Source organism: Nyctereutes procyonoides, unplaced genomic scaffold (assembly GCF_905146905.1).
Source record: "Nyctereutes procyonoides isolate TBG_1078 unplaced genomic scaffold, NYPRO_anot_genome, whole genome shotgun sequence".
In the NCBI taxonomy this organism is placed as follows: Eukaryota; Metazoa; Chordata; class Mammalia; order Carnivora; family Canidae; genus Nyctereutes; species Nyctereutes procyonoides.
Genome location: NW_026575159.1, coordinates 12903332 through 12917346, shown reverse-complemented (window position 1 = coordinate 12917346; position 14015 = coordinate 12903332). Strand labels below are relative to the sequence as shown.

At 40.3% G+C, this 14015-nt stretch overlaps 2 protein-coding genes across 7 annotated transcripts in view; both read left to right on the top strand.

The window, feature by feature from the left end:
- SAMD12 (sterile alpha motif domain containing 12) overlaps nt 1-14015 on the top strand; it is a 378425-nt gene that overhangs the window by 125457 nt on the left and 238953 nt on the right. The gene's annotated exons all lie outside the window — the stretch shown is intronic.
- Nucleotides 11279-13762, top strand: LOC129502470 (condensin complex subunit 2-like). Its single transcript, XM_055314071.1, has one exon. It carries the CDS (start codon nt 11318-11320, stop codon nt 13499-13501), a length of 2184 nt encoding a protein of 727 aa, XP_055170046.1. The 5' UTR covers nt 11279-11317; the 3' UTR covers nt 13502-13762.

The following is a 14015-nucleotide window of genomic DNA, read 5'->3' as shown; positions in this document are numbered from 1 at the left end:
TTTTGGGGTTTTCAATTGGAAGACGTATCTCGGTGATTTGAGTGTGTAGTCTAAATAGCAACACTGAGTCATAAGTACATTGACCCTGTCATTAATAGGTTGAATCCTGCCCTATAAATTATGATCTGAGACAAAAATGCAGATTGTGTGGTTCTCAAACAGATCCTTACCAACTAGCATGTTTGGCCTATGCCAAACTGGTTAAGAGCTGCTTGAGCCCAAGGATGTCCTAGATACAGTGTCTAAGAAGCCTCTAAGGTAAGGAGCTGCAGCCTAGATGTCTTGACACTGTCTACACTGCAGCAAAGATCACAGCTATATATTCTTCTGCAGGGGAGCACACAGATGGTTCTCCCAGTTTTCTACCTGAACCTGGATCAGAGATCCTAACTTTAAAGTAGAGGTAGAGGGATCCCTGGGTGGCGCAGCGGTTTGGCGCCTGCCTTTGGCCCAGGGCGCGATCTTGGAGTCCCGGGATCGAATCCCACGTTGGGCTCCTGGTGCATGGAGCCTGCTTCTCCCTCTGCCTGCGTCTCTTCCTCTCTCCCTCTCTCTCTCTCTCTCTCTATCATAAATAAATAAAAAATAAAAAATAAAAATAAAGTAGAGGTAGAACAGCTTTTGAAATATAAAGCAACAAAAACAGTAATGAAAATAGAAGTAAACCATCATGTAAAATTTTCCATGGAATAGACATTATTCCAAGCACTCTACATGAATTGTACCATGTAATACTTCAACAATTCTGTGTGACTTTACAGACAGGGAGCCAGAGACATACTAAGATCATATGCTCTGGGTTATACAGCTGTTGAGTGATGATTTGAGCCCAGGAAGTCTGACTTTAGGATCCCTAGGCTATAATTGTTAATAAGTGTTCAAAGGGCCCCAGAAGTAGCCATGTGGACAAAGAGGTATAGACAGGAAACAGAAGCATTTGATGACTGGGCCATTGTCTCTGAATAGATGACATGAGAAAATGCAGTCCTGTCATTTCTGTTCACAGCAGCCTGGTGTCGTCTTTTGTGATTCCTACTAGGAATCATTGATTACCGAAAATGGTTTGTGAAGCAATCCAATTAAGTGAGCCAAGAATTACATGTCAAGTGTTACCATCTTTATTTGCTTATGTCAAGTGGAGTCAGAGCCCTTCTGTGATCAGCAAAGCAAGTGTAAAGTGGTTGATTAATTTCTTTTAAGTTTTGTCAAAATTTGTGGGCAGGGAATCTAATTTTCAGTTTAATTTTCCTTACACACACATTCCATTCTTTTTTCTTTCTCCCTATTACTGCTAGCCAGAACACATCATTTGTAGTTTCACTTTACTTGAGTGTTGGGTTAATAATATTAATCTGGATCCTTCTCCCTTCTTATCTCTAAGTAATTTGTAAAGGATGACCAGTTACAGGCCTGCTTAAATGGATGTCAGCCATTTTGCGAAATATCTGGGAGAAAAAAGCAAAAGATTTTTTATTAAATTGTATTTTAAAATATTTATCCCTCCTACACTTTAAAGGTGTGTGTGTGTGTTTATGTGTGATTAATATTTTTGTGTGACTTGCTCCATGCATATTATGGGCTGGAAATACAAGGGTGATAAAATCCACACAGGTTCAGTTTTGTCATATATAAAAAGGAAGACAATAGATTTATTTCATAGCTTTCTGATAAATTACATGATATTTGTAATGTCTTATTCTAAGTACTCAACAAATGTTAGTTAAGACCACATGGCTTCGGGGATCCCTGGGTGGCTCAGCGGTTTAGCACCTGCCTTCAGCCCAGTGCATGATCCTAGAGTCTCGGGATCAAGTCCCACGTTGGGCTCCCTGCATGGAGCCTGCTTCTCCTTTTTCCTCCGTCTCTGCCTTCTCTGTCTCTCTCTGTCTCTCATGAATAAATAAATAAAATCTTAAAAAAAAAAAAAAAACACATGGCTTCAAAGTTGTCTTGGCTTTTGATTCTGGGACCTGGGACTAGCTGACTGTCTTGGTCCAAGACACCCCCTTGCTCTCCAAGCTCACACTTGTGTTGAGACTCCTCTATACTCTTTTCATGTTGCCAATACCTGAACTGTGACTGTTTTCAACCCTATACTGAGATTTCGTCCATAGAAACACTGCACCAGGTCTTAACTCTGAGCTGTGCAATGGAGTATTTGCTGCTTTCTCATTCTTAGTGTAGAATTGTGATGTGAGATGGAGAACATCTTTAATTCCTCTTCCAACCTGCTTGTTTCCCTTTAGTTATCATTAGGTGATCAGTGAAACCTCTTTTGTAGAGTAGATCCATCCTAGAAGACTAGGAGTGTGCATGGGGTGACCAACTCATCGTCCTGTATTTAACTATGGAGATCTTGAGTTCCAGGAAATACCTCCTCCTCCCACCCCATCCAGGGGATTTTTTTTTTTCCTCCAGGACAGCCTCAGTTTTAAAACTGAAAATCCCAGCTCCCAGGAACCTTCTTGGTTCCAGGCAAACAAATTATTAATTACCTTAGATGTGGAAGACCAAGGCAGTCAAGAATGCATACCTCACATCTTATTTGTATGTAATTATTTTGCCATAATAAAAAAATGGAAATTAATTATTCCCTTTGAAATACAATAACTGCCTTCAAAGTTCTCTCACAGAGATGAAGCTATTTAATACAAAGCTCTCCTAAGGGCAGCACCTGAGAGAGTCATGAAAGATCCAGATCTTATCCTCTGCTTTGTATATATTTGAAGCCGTGTATATTTCTTCCTTACTAGTTAAACAGATTCTGGAGATTCTGTAGGACTTTTCAGAATAACAAGACAATAAAAAAGAAGTCCCTTTTATTGATTTAAAGTAAGAATGATAACTGGCAAGCAGGCAGATTCCTTAGGTCAACTGATCACCCTCTGTAAGCCCTTATAAAATAGCCTAGAAAATCAAATAACCATAAGAAGATTGCTTATTAATCATGGTACCAGAGCAAAGGAAGTTGAGTAATCATATTAGAAAGCCATCAGGTTTTATGAGTTCCATTCCCCCCATCTGAAAGCATATGTCAATTCTCAACCCTGTCTATGAAGTATAATAATTACTTCCTAGGTCTGCTCCCCTCTAACCATCCCAAGATTCCACTTTAACATTGAGGTAGATCTTAGACATGGCTCTATGGCTCTTTAAAAAAAAAAAAAAAAAAAAAAAACAAGCAAACAAAAAAACTCTTCAGGTTATCCTACTTTTCATCCAGGGTTGTAGCCAAGGAAGAAGGGAATCTTGACCTTTGCCAATATGTGGGACCCTCTCAATAGTGGATAGTATTAAAGACATGGAAAATCACATACGTGGCCTCTGCTTTACGTCCATCAAGATCAAGCCATTCTGTTAAGACAACACAGCAAATGGTAACATCCATGACTTTCTGCTTGTAATTTCCTGGGGGGAAACTCCATGTTATCTCAACAAAACTGGAGGGTGTTTCCAAACTATTTTTCATGGAGGGATAAATTTTTGAGTTTCCATTTAAAATTGATTAATATTAGCTCCAGTTTTAGATAATGCCATTTTCAAATCTTGCCTCCAGATCTTAGAAGGGCAGCCCACTGGGAGTCTTTTAAGAAACATGGTATTAGGTCTAAATAAAGAAGCCAAAGTAATACCAAATAGGATTGTACATGTGTATCCTTTACTGCACTTTCAAAAGACTTTGTTTCTTCTTACCTTTGGAAACTTTTGGGAGAAGCCTTTTATTCTTAGTTAAATAGCATTCTCCTGGTTAGACTCTAAATTACTACCATTTCCCCAAATATAAATAGCCCTCTACTTAATCTGATTCTTTCCCTGGTTCTTACTATGGTCAGCCTCTAATACCCGTTTTTGGGAGCCACTTCTTTTTCTTTGAAGTGTTCTCTGTAGTGGTTTTGATCCAACTTTCATGGGCAGGTGGCAATACAAAGTCTCTCTGTCCTTGCTATTTCTCATCTGCAGGTTTCTTAAAGTTAATGGTTCAGTCCTATTATACTGTTTTACAGTACAACCAGTGTAGGTTCAGCAAAGTTAACTCCATGACCTATCATAAATACAAAGCAAGTGCATTTCTTTGCAATGATTATTTGAAGCCACTTCTTCCAGCTTTGCTTTATTTCATTTATTTATTTTTGCAAGGCCAGAGGGTGAAGGGCAGTATATATAATTGAAGGATCAGCTGAAATCCTAATCCTTTAGCAATACTGTTGCTCTTTAGGGGCTCTCCTGTAAGCTGCCTCTGAAATATTTTCATTTTTTTAGATGTGGAAACTCAGACATAGTCTCCTAGAGAGATTAAACAACCTCCCCAAGGACATTCATTGCTAGTCAGAGGTTGATCCAGTAATCTAATTAAGGCCTTATAATTCCAGCAGTGTTGCCAAAACCACACTTTTCCCTCCTCCTCCTGCCAAACCCAGTAATTGAGTATGATGACTTGCCTGGCCCCTTGCCCTGGAATCCCTCTGATGCCCACAGCTGAAGCCATCTGACCATATTTAAGGGTTCTACCCCAAGGGGAAAGGTATAGGATGATTAGTGATTGTTAATCAGAGGGAACTTGAGGACCCCTCTTCAGGAGTCAGGTCTTGTTACTGGGGTTTCTTTGGGTTTGACCATTGTGGCAGTGACATGGCCCCATTTTGTAACCTCGTCCTGGTAATAAATAGGATGACTATTCTGTTCCTCTTGGTTGGATTCGCCTGTTTGTCCTTCAAGCCCTATAAGACTAGGCTGCCCTGTCTTGGTGCCTGGCCTACCATCCCATAGTCCATCATCTTTCTGTGAACCTTTGCCAGGAGGTGGGAGCCCTGCCTCCTTCTTCCCACTCACCACCTGCTCACCTTCCACACGACTCTGGCATTCAAATGTGCCATTCTCACTGTGACTCCTTGATAAATCCTTACCTTTATTTCACACCTCCTGGTCTGCTAAGGCTGCCTTCCTGATCCAGTGTTCTCACTGTATGCCCAGCATTTTGCTCCCCCTGCCTGCCTGGGCATCTCCCTATTACCTCCAGCTAGACCTGCCTTGATCTGGGAGTCTATGTCCAGGTTTCCAGTCTTATCCCACCACCTGTGAAGTTCCAGTCTCTTGGCCTGGAAAGGAGCCATACATTCCCTATACCAATTGAAGATTCTGTTTAGACTCAGCATTTTCCTCTACTTTTTCATTTATTTCTTGTAGGACTTAACCTTTTATTCTGGCCTCTGTGGGTAGCCAGAAATTGCCTATTGCATTTCCAAGTGACGTTAGACCTCTCTGCTTTTGATTTTGTAAATTGTCCTCATTTCTCATTTCCTTATTTTCAGCCATGGTGTCAGGTTTGGTTTCTTTTTGTTCTTTCTTCTTTCTTATTTGATTTCATGGAGGGTTCTATTTGATTTATCTTTTCGCTGCATCAATCTAGCCAACAGTTAGATGGATAGATGGACAGATTGGTGGATGAACAAACAAACATACCAACTTTCTGATCACTTTCTTTTTAATACCATATGGCTGCCACACTCAGCATCTGGTATATGTGAAACAGTGATATGTCTTTGCATTTTGTCACTGTCCTTCCACAGTCTCTTAAATGTGGCTAACATTCAACACATGCCTATTATTATTAATAAAGCAAAAACTATTGTCAAATTCAGGTTTGGTGTCAGAATGAAGGAGAGCCTTGTATAAGCTTACCAGAATAACCATATCCTTCACTTTGTGTAGGAAGAGAAGCAAGACAAGGCTATTAAAATCTCTGAAAATAAGAAATGTCTCTAAAGGAATCCCATTATCAGATGTGCACATAGTCCTGAATTGCAGTGTTTGAAAATATTAAAAATGAAAGAGACTTGAAATATAGCAGCCTTAGGAAGGGACAGGCATGTGGCTGGAGTAAAGTTGGGTTCGTTTAATCCCATACACCCAAAACTGACAGAATAAATGCAGATATTCCACAATTTTTAAAACCCTTATAGATGTTGAAGGTATTTCAGTTTCTGCTATTGCAGATTCCATAGCTATGGACACCTTTCTATGTTCGCTTACACATATGGATATGTGTTTTTTCAGTATAGAGACCTTGAAGTGGAATTACACATTATAAACTTCTAGAAAAATGTTAATTTGCACTTGGAAAACACAAAACTAGTCTAAGGGCAAATTCCCACTAAATACTATCAATCTTCTCTATGCTTGTATATTCCTTGAGTGAAAACTCAATCATGGTTTTCCTTTGCGCATCTTTTTACTCATAAACACTGTGCAATAGTTGAAAATGGGGTGACTTTATATGTTTTAGGGTGGCAGATATCTCTATTAAGTAAAAACAAGTTGAAAAGCAATGCATATGGTACTGTCCCATTTGTAGGAACGCATGTGGCTCATGGAAAGCCCTATATTCCTATTTTACATGTATACATGTATAAAATACAATGAAAAGAAAATGTGCACAAAGTGTGTGCTATACCTCAAAGTGATTATACTTTACCCCTGCTGAGAAGAGTGAAATTGGAAAAAATAGTACAAAAAGACTATATGTGGCTCTTTATTATACATCTCTATTGTTTGAATTGTTACAGTGAGAATGCATTCATGAATAACTGTATATAATTTTTAAAAATTGAAACATGCATAGTATAATATTTTCTGTCTCTGAGTATCTGAGCCTTTGTTAAGTGACTGCTAGAATAATAAATTATATAAAAGGAAACATTTATATAATCAACACCCACTATATGGCAGACCTTGTATTAAAGCTGTGAAAGATAGAAATGATAGATAGAACTGTCAGTACCCTTGAAATGTTCATGATTCTGTGTGGGAGCAGATATTTAGACAGATAATTAAGCCTCACTTGGAAAGGGACTCTCATTGGAGAATGTTGCCAAGAACTATGGGAATAAGGTAGGGAGAGATTGGGGAAATCCTCCAATGAGGTTTTATTTGACTAGGGTCTTGAAAGGTATACAGGAACTCTCCAGGGAAAGATGGTGAAAGTGACTTCTAGCAAGATAAAATATTATGTGCCAGGGCAGAGAAGCATAAAAGGGACAAGTGTTTATATGGCTGGAGAAATAGTTCTGGGGAAATGATGGGTGACGAAGCTATGCTGGGTACCAATCATGTCAGGTTTGCCAGATGGGTGTGTAGAAATAGTTGTCTTTCACCTTTGCTTCACCAGCATCCTGTCTAACAGTTTGAGAGACTGCATGAGTATGTACATGCAGGTGTCCCTACTATGAATGGGAACACCACTGCATCCATGTTCATGGCATCATCATCCCTAGTCTATCTCAGTTTTTCTTCCATCCTCCTATACAATTCTTTATCAGTAGTGTTTCTCAGTTGGCTGGTTTCTTTTTTCATCACATTAATATCCTCATGTGGCTCTGTCCTAAAACTGCCTGCTGTTGGCTCTACCTCCTCTCTGACTCCTTGTCACTTTCACTCCTGCAGGTAACAGGCTCAGGTGCCATCCTGTAGGTGCCCAGATCACCCTCTGCATATGTCTGTCTTGGGCCTTTACCACAAACTGCTCTGACCTAATTATCTTTTCTCTCGGTTCTTCTCTTTTGAAACCCTTGGCCTCAGCCCTGATTTTTCATCTTTCTGTCCCCAGCAGATAGCACAGTGCCTGGCATATAGTAAATGCCTAATATATGTTGAATAAATGAATCTTCACTCCATTTAATGGTGGGTTGTTGATGGTCAGTGTGTATTTTTATACCTGGCCCATAAAACAGTATGTTTTGAGTGCTTATTGGACAGTGTAATTATGTGGTTACAGGATGATGTAAAACATAATTCATGGAAGAAAAAGAATAACGAAGATGGAGCATTTGTGAAGGACAATATCCTAGAATTCCGAGCAGTTTGGAAGCCATGATATTACTGGAAAATACATTTCTTTTGAAAAGTGGAAACCTTTCAATAAAATCAACGTTGTAAAACAATTTTTAATTTTCCTTTTCTCATGCTGAGGTTCATATATATTAATTTTAAAAAGACAAAACAAACCTCCAACTTAAAAAATACCTCCAACTTGTATGAGAGTTTCTATTTTACAGACTAATCATATGAAATAAGCCTGCCCACCACATCTGAAAGAGCACTTGCCACAGTTCCTGTCTCCTTTGTCCTGGTCCTAAGCTCTCCTCATCCAGCTTTACTCATGACACTCACCATCATTGGTTGACTTACTTTGTGTCTGTCTCTTACGCTAGAACATAAGCCATGTGTAGGCGGGTGTCTTTTCATTCTTCCTCCCCAGCGCATCTCAAAGTGCCTTGAGTGTAGTGGATACTTGATAGAATATTTCACTTTTGGATGATTCTTCTAATTATTCTATAGAAAATGCTGTCTAACCATTTCATTTGCCTTCTGCCTGATATTAAAAATTCATCATCTTTAAGTTTTTTCTTTCAAATTTCTGGGAGTTAACAGGGGCCACTTATCCTATAGGTTTAAAAACCCTTGCATGCACCTGACACAAAATAGTCATCCATAGTTATTAATAATTGTTTGCTTGTTTAAAGAGGCTCTTACATAATTTGAATTACAATATGCAGAGGCATTTCTCTGCTCTCAGTGTTGCCCTCTGTCCAGTCCTTCATCATCTGAGTGTACAGTTGACTTGTTTAAGGTATAAAATAAAGAAAAATGTAGAAGTGCTACTGAATACGTTAACCATAAAAAATCAGACCACTTTGCAAATAGGAACTACAAAGCTAATGGGATAAATTATAAATTATTATTTGACACCTTTCCTGTATAGCAGGGTTTTTTTAAATAGCAATATATTAATACTGTAAAAACTAGAGCCATGAACTGAATATACACACATACACACAGCTGGGGACTTAACTACTATTTGCTTTGAACAATGGGGCAAACAGAGCATGAAATTAAGTGTTGGGCACATTAAATCTATAGATTTTAAACTTTTTATATGGTCACTTCTCAATGAGTAATAGTAACTTGAAAACTAGTTTGACTGTAAAAAGAATTATGGAATAAAATACATTTGATGAGAAGAAATAATATGATTGAAAAGATAGCTGACAGAGAGGCTGGAATCGCCCTGCCTGCCATATGAAGGATTTCTACTGCTTCATAATCAATAATCCCAAATGACTCTGAAGGGCTCCACTGATGTATAAAAGGTACAGAAAAATAATGTAATGGAGGAACAGAGAATCAGTGGAAAATTAGTTTGGAATCCTCTTCTGGGCTTTTCTTTAAAGGATCATAAAAATGTCCTGCACTCAATTCTCTCTGCTCTGTATATCAAATGTGTAACCCAGATATTTTTATTATTAAGGTAACGTGCTTTCAAATCAAAGAGGTCAAGAAATGCAGAAGATACCTTTGAACTTCCAGTCTCTTTTTGCACCTGCTGAGAATGCCAAATGGCTAAACATTCAGAATTAGGCCCCAGAATAGAAATGGGAAAATATTGTGCATGCAAAGGCAGAGAATGAAGGTTTTTTAATTTAAAAACCTGTGTAAATTCAAGGAAAAATGGAAATGGAATGAAAAATGAAAAGGCAAGCTTATTAAAAAGGAATAAACAGGAGATAGAAAAAATGAAAACCTGAAAGAGGATTTTCGATGATGATTTGTGGGGAAATGCAGCTTTAGTTCAGTAGGGAAACTGCATTTGTGCTGTATTGTTTAGTGTCATTATTCATTCCCACAGACTCTGGATGATGCTTGTTGAGCGGGAGAGTTTTTCTGGTTTTGGATTTGTTCAGCACTTCCAGAGGAAACCAGATTTCATTTCCACAAATAACATTCATGAGCTGGGGAGGCATTGCTCAGTGAGAATTCAAATTTCTGTTTATGGCCCCCACTGATCTTTCCTGGAGAAGGTCGGAAGCCACACAGACCCAAAAGACAAGACACTTTGGAAGAAAGACTGAGCAAATGAAAATGCTTCTCTTGGCCAAGGTGTGTGTATATTGATTGGGAGCTATGATACATTTTCAATTGGCTATCTGTGGCCAGAGAGAATGTGAAGATTTTTTTAATGAATAATAAGTGCCAGCTTCATGCCTGGATCCTAGAAATGACCAGGATATGATGGCATGTTTCCTTTCATGCTATTTTCTGGAAAAGAACTATAAAATGGAAGCCATCAAATCTTTTGTATTTTTGCCATCCTGTGGGTCTGGGTAAATTATGCCACTGGAAAATAACTAATGTGGTTTATTATGTACCTATCAATGAATATGGCTAAAAATATGTTTTAACCAATTTCCACCTGACCCACACTTCTTCAATAACAAGTGGTAGAGGAGGAGTGATGGGAGTAGCAACTGTAGTAGCAGCTGAAATAATAAAATAACAATAGGAGAGACTAGCATTTATTATCATTAGTGCCTGGGACTGATTGACATGTTTTATGTTTATTTTCTAATCAAATCATTATAGAAAACCTATGAAATATATTATCTCTCTTTCCTTTATGGTGAAGCAGAGACTTTGAAAAATCAAGTCACCTGCTTACAATTAAATGGCTAGTCAATAGAAGAACAAAGATGGAGATCCCTGGGTGGCGCAGGGGTTTGGTGCCTGCCTTTGGCCCAGGGCGCGATCCTGGAGACCCAGGATTGAGTCCCACGTCGGGCTCCCGGTGCATGGAGCCTGCTTCTCCCTCTGCCTGTGTCTCTGCCTCTCTCTCTCTCTCTCTCTCTCTCTGTGTGACTATCATAAATAAATAAAAATTTAAAAAAAATAAAAATAAAAAAAAAATGCAAACCTAGATCCCTGGAATTCCATTTTAGCAAAGTTAGGCTGAGTGCCTGTTCACAACATCATGCAGTCTCTCCTATTTAATCTTTGTCAGGCTTATGCTTGTGGGTCAAAGTATACAATGAAGGGGGAAGACCTCTTCTGTGTTATCCAGTACTCCACACATATATAGTAGACATTGAGTAAATATATTTGAATGAATGGGCAGGAAAGAATCCTCACTCCTCCAATTCAAATGCACAAGACTGCTCCTGGGCTTTTCAGGTTGCTTCATTGCCTCCAGTTGTCTTACCCCAAAGCCTTGCTCTACTGTCCAACTGAGATGGAAAACACACAAGGAGAATTTCTGGTTTATGGTTGAGTATGAGAGAAGCTTGGAGTTGCTACTTCATCCTAACAAGTAAAAGATTCAGCAAACTGAAAAATTAGTAACTCTTCTTAAATTCAGAAGAGAAGTGAGGTGTCAGAGAAAATTGCTGCCCCCAAATTGGAGAGACTAACAGGTGAATATAGAGAATCACAACTTGGCTAAGGCGTCTCGGCGCGCGATTTAAAACCAGCTCCGGAGCAGGAGAGCAAGATGGGACCTCCTTGCCCAGAAATCCGTGGGCGCCCCCTCAATGCCTCCTCTCCTTCAGAACGGGTGTTCTCAATGGCCCTGCCCCGGAAGGCCCCTCTCAGTACTCCTGGCACCCCTGTCCTCGAAGACTTTCCCCAGAATGACAACGAAAAGGAGCGACTGCAGCGGCGGCGCTCCCGAGTCCTAGACCTACAGTTCAGCGCAGACTCGCCTCATTTGCTAGCCTCCCCCTCTGGTAGTAGGAATATTGACATTTCAGCCACGATTCCTAAGTTTACAAACACACAGATTACAGAACATTATTCCACCTGTATCAAACTGTCCACTGAAAATAAAATCACTACCAAGAATGCTTTTGGCTTGCACTTGATTGATTTCATGTCAGAGATTCTTAAACAGAAAGATGCTGAACCGACCAACTTTAAAGTGGCTGCTGGCACTCTGGATGCCAGCACCAAGATCTATGCTGTGCGCGTGGACGCTGTCCATGCTGATGTCTACAGAGTCCTTGGGGGGCTGGGAAGAGATGCAGCATCTCCAGAAGAAGCAGAGAGCCATGATGCAGATGCAAGTACTACTGAAACAGGAACAACCAAAAAGGCCCAAAAGCCAAAGAAGAAGCACTCCTACAAAACCATTGAGCAGAATGTAAACAACCTCAATATCTCCGAAGCAGATCGGAAGTGTGAGATTGATCCCATGTTTCAGAAGACGGCGGCCTCATTTGATGAGTGCAGTACAGCAGGGGTATTTCTCTCTACCCTCCACTGCCATGACTACAGAAGTGAGCTTCTGTTTCCCTCTGATGTCCAGACTCTCTCCACTGAAGAACCCATGGAGCTACCAGATTTAGGTTGGGTGGAAATGACAGATTTAAAAGCGCCCATGCAGCGGTGTGTGGAAGATGGCCAGATTTGCCCTTCGCTGGCTGGGTTCCAGTTCACAAAATGGGACAGTGAGACACATAATGAGTCTGTCTCTGCACTGGTAGACAAGTTCAAGAAAAATGAGCAGGTGTTTGACATCAATGCTGACGTGGAGGAGAGTGACTGCGAGGACTTCCCTGATGGGCCCATGGAGGATGACTTTGATGCCAACAATGAGCCTGAGCACAGCATAGCCAGGAATCACACCGAGCTCAGGAGCTGGAAGGAGTCCTGCCTCGCTCAGACCTGCCCGGAAGAAATGATACGTCTTGGGGATGGAGACATTAGGACTATGTGCCCTCTTTTGTCCATGAAACCTGGAGAATATTCCTATTTTAGTCCCCGTACCATGTCAATGTGGGCTGGCCCGGATCACTGGCGCTTTAGACCCCGACACAAACATGATGCTTCCTCCAAATCAGAGTACAAAAAGAAGAATTCAAAGAAAGATTTTGAAATTGACTTTGACGATATTGACTTTGATGTGTATTTTAAAAAAACAAAGGCTGCTACCATTCTGACCAAGTCCACTTTGGAGAACCAGAATTGGAGAGCCACCACTCTTCCTACAGATTTCCTCTATGAGACTGATCATCTTGTCCAGCTATATCTCAAACCAGGCATCAGGTTACTTAAGACAGCTCAAGGCCAGAGGGCAAGAACTGAACATTATGAAGAAATTGGAGACTATGATTACAACAACCCTAATGACACCTCCAACTTTTGCCCTGGATTACAGGCTGCCAACAGTGATTATGAAGAGTCGGATGACTTGTTTGTGGGACCAGCTGGAACCTTTGACCTTACATCTTGCCATCCACCTAAGACAGCACAAGAGAATGGTGACGTGCCTGAAATCCAAGGATTGGACATCACCACTTATGGGGAGTCCAATCTGGTTGCTGAGCCTCAGAAGGTAAATAAAATTGAAATTCATTATGCCAAGACTGCCAAAAGGATGGACATGAAGAAGTTGAAGCAGAGTATGTGGAGCTTGCTGACAAAGTGCTCTAAGCAAGCAGACACAGAGGCAAACCACAGTGAAACTGGAAAAGAAGGGGACCCGGTGAAGGTGGCTGATGAGAAGATGCTCAGCATGCTCACAAAGGACCTGCAGAGGAGCCTGCCTCCCCTCATGGCTCAGAACCTCTCAATACCTCTGGCCTTTGCCTGTCTCCTACATTTAGCCAATGAAAAGAATTTAAAGCTGGAAGGAACTGAGGACCTTTCTGACATTCTGGTGAGGCAAGGGGATTGAGTTTGCCCGAAAAAAGTTGGCAGAAGGAGGCTCATCGCTTCAGTGACCAGGACATCTCCATTCTGGGAGCTGCTGTGTGGCAGGCCTGTGGCAAAGCTATATACCCCACTATGAAAGTATCAGTTGTTTTGTCTGTTGCTCTTCCCTTCTCTCCCTCACAGTCTGGGAATCAGCACCCTGGAACTGTGTCTTTGATTAAAGTTTTCTGCCCTGTGGTGACCACCTAGCAAGGAGGAGATGGTGAGGATACTGTTCTTGATTATGAAAACCTATATCCATACTTTGTATCCATGTCTAGTTTTTGTCTCCTAAGTTGATCTTTGTTATTTTCCACACTTTTGTAGAAAATAATTTCCCAGCAGGCCCTGGTTGTCCTTTAAATAGCTATCTAAGCTATGTACATAAAATACATCACATGTATACTTACAAATGTATATATATTGTCTATCCTTAAAATCATTCTGAATAATGCAAAAAAAAAAAAAGAGAATCACAACTTACCAGAGCAGAAACT

Bases quoted from the DNA above. Each gene is read 5' to 3' on its own strand.
- LOC129502470 (XM_055314071.1), top strand. From the start codon at position 11,318: ATGGGACCTCCTTGCCCAGAAATCCGTGGGCGCCCCCTCAATGCCTCC.